The sequence below is a fragment of the Tauraco erythrolophus genome, chromosome 5 (genome assembly GCF_009769465.1).
Source record: "Tauraco erythrolophus isolate bTauEry1 chromosome 5, bTauEry1.pri, whole genome shotgun sequence".
Taxonomy (NCBI): Eukaryota; Metazoa; Chordata; class Aves; order Musophagiformes; family Musophagidae; genus Tauraco; species Tauraco erythrolophus.
Window position 1 is genome coordinate 32,330,410 of NC_141469.1, and position 6,928 is coordinate 32,337,337.

The 6,928-nt window shown below is 45.8% G+C and overlaps 1 protein-coding gene across 1 annotated transcript; it reads right to left on the bottom strand.

The window, feature by feature from the left end:
* Nucleotides 1-1,245: 1,245 nt before the first annotated feature.
* Nucleotides 1,246-6,668, bottom strand: LOC147528709 (G protein-coupled receptor 26-like). Its single transcript, XM_086612408.1, is given in 6 exon segments — nt 1,246-1,482; nt 5,371-5,396; nt 5,399-5,487; nt 6,003-6,045; nt 6,048-6,176; nt 6,179-6,668. Coding segments are annotated over 6 exon segments (1,014 nt in total).
* Between the last annotated feature and the right edge of the window lie 260 nt (nt 6,669-6,928).

The window sequence follows — 6,928 nt, forward strand, 5'->3', positions numbered from 1 at the left end:
ATACTTTAGAATTGCTTTAATTTTCCCCTTATGTAACTCGATTAGAAAATAGCAGCTTATTGAATGCCATAGAATATTTTGATTCATGTCTTATATAATCAAAGGGAATATTGTTAAAAAATAATTCCTACATTTTCCAAAGCCTGTTTAGATTTAAAAATAAATAAAAGGGAAAAATACATATAATAATAAAGCAGCCTTTGTGTTTCTGGGCATTTGGCAGCAGGTCTGTTATAACATCTCTCAGACATCTCTTGATATCAGTTAAAATCACCAGATTAATTGATCATTATAAAAGAAAGATAGTACAATATTATTACAATTCACTAAATATAGCCAATGCATGAAATATTTTACACATTATATATCCTTTAAAAAGAATTAATATATTTAGCCTGTTCTTCAAAAATGGATAGCTCTGCAGTAATATATCTTAAACACAGTGGTATCTGTCACTTCTACTGTCTAGCTGATTTTTTTTTTCTAAATAAAAGCTTTTTTGGATAGGACTACTAGCTCAGTGATGGAACTACAGTGCTATTAACTAAATTCCGTATATGTCTTCATTACTGTTGCTGCAATTATTGTAATCATGTACCACTGAAGTGCTAAATATTAGTAACTCAGATAGGTGGACTTTGGTTATGCTTGTTAGAATACTGGATATCAATATATATACCACTTCCTAAAGGCTATGTTACAATCATGATGCCTAGTAATAATAATAAGAACAATCTCAGATTCAAAGTGCTGACCCATACCACTCACTTGAGGCACCAATACAATATATCAATCAATTAAAAGACTTATTTGTAATGTTCAAACTAACAGAGCAGATCCAGGGCTGCCAAGTGACATGCACAGCACAGAGGACTCTGAACCTCTCCTTCCAACCTGGCGATTCCTGTGGTCCCAGAAGATGCTGGAATATCACATCTCATGTGGGACGCTCCAAACGTATCAAGTCTTCAGAAATGCAACATTAAAAGCTCTCTAAGCCTCCAAAGGCTCTCTTAAACTCCTCAAGTCTGCTCCATTCACTCAGGGACAAGGCTTTGCCATACATTGTACTTGGCTGCAGATCAGGGAAGAGCCTTTCATGAAAGTCCACAAAGAAAATGCATCGCATTAATGCAGCTTCACGCTCTGGAGACACTGTCACCACTGTCAGCACGAGAGGGAAAAGGCAGCTTTCCAGCAGCAGCAGACACCTGTCTCACTCAAAGGGGCATGCTTTTCACATCGTTAGTTTGTTCTGTGCAAGCAGTAATCGTTTTCGGTGTCGAGAGAGCTGTTGTACCCTGACGATGGATACAGGTCCCGCTTAAGAATCCTGTTGACGATGTTGATCAGAACTTTTTGTATTGTTGACGTAAAAGCGAGTAAACACAATGGATCTGATGCAGCCTTACTGTAGGTGAGGCACTTGCTCATAATTCCCCAGTAGTAATTTATGGTAACAAAGGAAGGAGTTCTATCAACCTGTTAAACATTAAAGAGAGATGGAAACACTTGAGTGTTATGTTCACACTGATCCCAGCGCTCAACTCACGCTTCATGAAACATTAAAGTAACACTTATTTCTTACAGTATACGGTCCCTGCAGGAGAAGGGCCCTGTAGCTACTTACTCCTTGGATTCAATAAAGGCAAAGGGAACTTTCCTAGCAAGGCCACTGGAGACAAGAATCATTCCCTCTATGGAAAGAGAGAAAAAAGTACGTTTTCAATGTTAATGCTCCCATGCATCAGAGATAAGAAAGTGCTATTGGTCACTTTCTGAATGTAGAGAGCTGTGCTGGTTAAGACGTCAAAATCCCAGTGACATAATTGACAACCCCCTCTCCTGTGGCAAGCTTGAGATAGACACAAGTGACTTGGAGCATCCAGGCTTGCTCAACACCGTTGCCTAAGTACAGGCTGTCTGGTGACACTTGAGACCATTGGGCACAAACCCCTCGGCATCAGGCTGCTGCTCTGGGAAGTTGAGGGTCTCCTCTAGGTCCTGTGTCATATCTGCCAACCTATGTAAACGTTCTGGATACTATGGAGCATCTCAAATGACACCAGAAACCTGATCTAGATCACGGAATCCACCCCCTCAGATACAGAACAGTGAACCTGCATTACACCTCTGCCCTGAATTATCACATATGCAGAGGATTCATGTCAGACTGTTGTAGTATGAAGAACAATGCATGAGTATCATCAGAGAGATTTGGGTGGCACCTGCAATCCCATAGCATGCTTAGGAGCACAACTGCATCTACTTACCTGGGCAAGGTTCAGTGTGCGCTTGGCTGACTGCTAGTTTGGCCAAAGAAAACAAGGAAACAACACTTTTATCATCATTATATGACCAGCCAACTGTCTCCAGACCTGTGTCTCCTGGTCTGTGCTTCACGGATGATTAGTGGCCTCAGCACCTCAGCTGAGATGGGTGCATTAATCATAAGGGGAGAAATTGCAACTAAGTTAAACAATTTTCCCACAGAAGTGAGAGCAAACTGTCAGACTGTTCCAGCAAATGTCTGGCATACAGTTCATCTGCAGTGGGCAAACTCTCCAGGAAGATGGAAAGAACAGGGTGAGAAGTTTTTATTATCTGTACATCTTTTGTGAAACCTTTTGCAGGAGCAAGAATATACTATTTTGCTATATTTGTTGCAGAAGAAAAAAAAAGTAGCATGAGATAAAATAGCCCTTTTCTGTACTCTAAAACATCACTCTTTGAAGATGTAAGATCAGAAGCTTTCTCAAGGCTTGAAGAACCTTTTGGCCTCTCTCCAAAGTGCAAAGCTCCCAACTTCAGGGCATTGACTTTTGAAGCTGTTCGATCTCTCCACGTAGAAAAGCTGACTTACCACCATCAGCACTGAACATTGACACGAGTGGTTGGACTCTGACAGGAAAATTTCGCATTTGTATGCATAAAAGTGAAATCATTCCTATGGCAAGTGCATTTAAAAAACAGATGACTTCTGTTTGAAGCTGCTTGGAAAAAATTCCAGTGAATTCAAAACAGAGAGCAGACGAAGGCACAAAAGTGAGGAATAAACAAATGTACCAGACACAAATGTGAGGAATAAATAAATGTACAATAAATGACACTTGCTGCGTGGTTGCTTAGGTTTATCCCATCCTGTATACCACCCTAATACAAGAAATATACATTTGATATTTACACGATTGATGTTTTTATAAAGACACTAAATAAGAAGAGTAAGGTATCTTTCACTCATAAAATAGATGCATTCCCTTTAATGTATTATGGACCCAAAACATAATTGCACTGAAGCCAACAGAAGACAAATTACACAGATTTTAATAAGATAAAGGGCCTGGCCAAATCAAGTCAGCCTCAGAAATATCCATCTGAATGCATCTTAGTATCATTTTCTTGTTTTCAGTGCTGTTACAAAAAGATGAAATTCATCTGTCGGCTCTTAGCGAACAGATGAATATATCGCTAATGATCATAATCTCATTCACATATCTGAAATGAGGAGAAAATACTGAGCTCACAACACCACCTGAGTCACCAGGCCAGAGAGCAAGAAATTGGGAGGATGTCTTTCACATTGCCTCCCTAGAGATCACTTCAGGGCCACCCCTAAAAACCAGAACGGGGGACGAATGGAGAGGTGGACATGGCAGCAAGTCCTCCCCCTCACCTCCACCACCGCCTTTTATCTAGTGCTGCCTGGACACTGCCTTGCCTTTGGGGCAAAAAGCCTTTGAGGATGTCCCTCCCCAGATACTTCCCATTTTGCTGTCACTGCATTAATTTAGTCCTGTGACGGAGGCAGAAGCTGTGCCTTGGCACACACATTTACACAAACCAACCCTCAGGCTTCTCTCTAGTGACACATGAGGTATCAGTTTGTCACACATAGAAAACACGCTGTCTCACATTTGCCAAATGCAAAGTCTGAAGAAGGAAGTCACTTTTATTTTAGAAGTTTATAAGAAATGTCTCCGCTCTGAAAAATGTGGCAATGCTGGAATTTGCTGAGCTTGGTAATGTTAAGATGGAAAGAACACTGCAAAATCCATTTTGCTCAATATAATTATCTCCTGATTATGGCAAAAGTGAATAGAAAATGACTCAGAATGTACTGAACAGTGATCAATTAACCTTTTAACTCTGTGATGTAATGTTAATATTTGTAATAATCCTTTCAACGGCAGAAAAAAAAAAGAAGTAGTTATCCAGGCAATCAGTCAGGAATTCCTTTCAATGTATAACGGGGAAGTGAAATAAATGTCATCCTAAAGGTTAAAAACCAATATCATTTTTGTTCACTGGCCTAAATCTGTCCCCCTGCCCATGTAAGATAAGGGCAATGGCAGCGATCATAAACGGTCTATATATCTGTGACTGTATATGATCAGTCTGCTAAAGCTGGCCAGTTTCTGTCAGCTGGTGTGGCTACAGACCCCAGCAGCTTGGCAGCAACCTTTAGAAGCCCTCCCCAGGGTGGTTTTGCAGACCTGTGCACCTTCCTCAACAGAAGTCAGTTCTCTTCAAAGGTGTCTTGAACACACTGTGAAGTGAGAAATACTTTAAAAAAAAAATCACTTGTGAAAGACGTAGCCCATTTTAGTTTAGAGATGAAAGGCTAAATCCTGAGGTGCTGCAATTCAACAGTTATGTTGGCTTCCAGCTCACTGATTTATGCAAGATTTAAAAATAATAACCATATGTTGTATAAAGACTATACAAGTACGGAACGAGAACGATGCATGCCTACTTAAAAAGGTGGAAACCAGCAGGGTGGATGCCAATAATTCTGACCAGTTGAGAGCATGATGTTTCCTGTACTTTTGAAAGTCTAATTATTGGTTTTCCTGGGAGATAACTCTTACAACTTATCACAAGGCCATGCTGCACCATTAGCAATATATTCACAGACATTAATGTTTCCAGGCACAAAACTTATCTCACAAATTATCAGCCTGTATAAATTTAAGTTATGTCACTTCAGATTCCAATAGCAGCAAGTGTGAGCTAATGTCTTTAAAAACAAAGAAAAAGACTAAGCTAATCAGGAAAAACTGTGTTCTTTCCTCTCTACTGCTCGGGCTGCGCTAATAAGGCAGAGTGTCGAGTCTTTTAAACTGCTTTCATCTCCCACTGGCATGTAATTAATTCCTGATACTTGTCCTAAAAGCCTCTTGCTCTTGGCAGAGGCGCCCAGACCTGGCTGCAATGAGAAAAGTAGAGCAAGGGACTGCGGGCAGGGTCGGCCCCGGGTCTCGGTCAGGCTCTGGCACCCCAGAATTACCTGTAGCTCCCCTCCCTCCCCCAACTCCAGCGCACCAGAGGACATATAGGACCCAGAAAGTCCCCCACCCCGACAGGCGATACTAACCTGGTGATAATGTAAGGACCAAACAGCTCACGAACGAGCCTATAAAAATACTGATTTTCTTGGTAGCCCGCTGCCGCCTCCGTTTCTGCTCGTTAAGACAGCGCTGCTTCACACTGCGGGGGAGAGAGAGCAGCCAGTGGGTTAAGGCAAGAAGCAGGAAGGCGAGATGTGAGCCCGGGGGAGAGGGGAAGGACTCCATCCCTGCCGGAGAGCCCGTGCCCCGGGGGAGAGGAGGGCAGAGCAGCCCTGTGCCGGCCCGGGGGAGGGGAGGGCCGCCCCGGGGGAGCGGAGGGCAGCCCGGACCCCGGGAGAAGGGCAGCCGGGGAAGGGAAGGGAGGGCAGCCCCGGGGAATCGGAGCAGCCCCGGCCCCGCCGAGCCTGAGGACGATCGCACTCACCAAAGGAGCGGGTCCCTGTTAAAGGGAGCTCGGGCAAGTGGGAGCATCCGGCGAGCGGGACTAGCATTTAACCAAAGCAGGCTACAACCGCACAAGCTACCATCTGCTGGCACTATAAGCAGCGGAGCAGGAGCGCAGGAGAAGGGTGCTGGGGAGGCAGGACATTCCCTCCGCCCGGGGTACCTGCCGCAGGTTCCCTGGGGCTGTGAACACGAACACGCACGCATTACCTGGGGTGGATATCCACTAGCAAAACCAGAGTCTGCATGGTTAAATGTCTATCCGCTTGCAGTGGAACCGGGCAACTTTCAACACCTTTAAATAGGTGAAACACAAGATCACCAGCGACAGCATGAAACTGGTGGAGTGAAAGACGATGGTGAACACCGTAAACCTTCTCCGCCCGTCTCCTCCTTCAGGTGTAAGGTGCAAGAGGCATAAACGCTGCTGTAATCTACCCACGAGTAAAACAAGGATACCAAGGGGAACGTGAGGGAGTGGAGCCACGAGTAGCCCATCAGTATCGCGGCGTCCTTATACCGCATCTTGCTGGTGTAGCTCAAGGGGAACACCACGGCAATCCACTTGTCGATGCTGAGCGCTGCCATGCTCAGCATCGTGTTGGAAGTCAGGAAAGTTTCCAGGAAACCCACCGCTTTGCAGACGCAGCCCCCGAGGGGTTGCTGGTTCCTCAAGATCCCCAGGAGGGTAAAAGGCATGTTCAGGACGGTGAGGAGCAGGTTGCAAAAGGATAAGTTCACCAGGAAAACCCCGGCCACCTGCTTGCGGATCTCCGTACTGTAGACGAAGCATAGCAGCACCAGGAGGTTGGAGAGCAGAGAGACGACCAGCACCAGCACGAGGAGCAACGCCAGCAGCACGCCTGCCAAGTCCATCTCTCAGCGGGTCGCCTGGAGCGGGCGAGGGCAGGAGGAAGGGGGCATCCGAGCCGGCACCGCAGCCTCGCCTGCCGCCGCCCGCGGCCGCCCGCGCATGTTGCCGGCGGCGCGGGCCAGGGGGGCAGGGGCCGGGGGAGCGGGGAGCGGAGCCGGGGGCAGCGGGGTGTAGGGAGAGCAGGGGGCGGGGAGTAGAGCCGAAGGTGCAGAGAGAGGGGCGAGGGGCTGGGCGGCCGGCCGGGGCAGAGGGGAGAGGACCG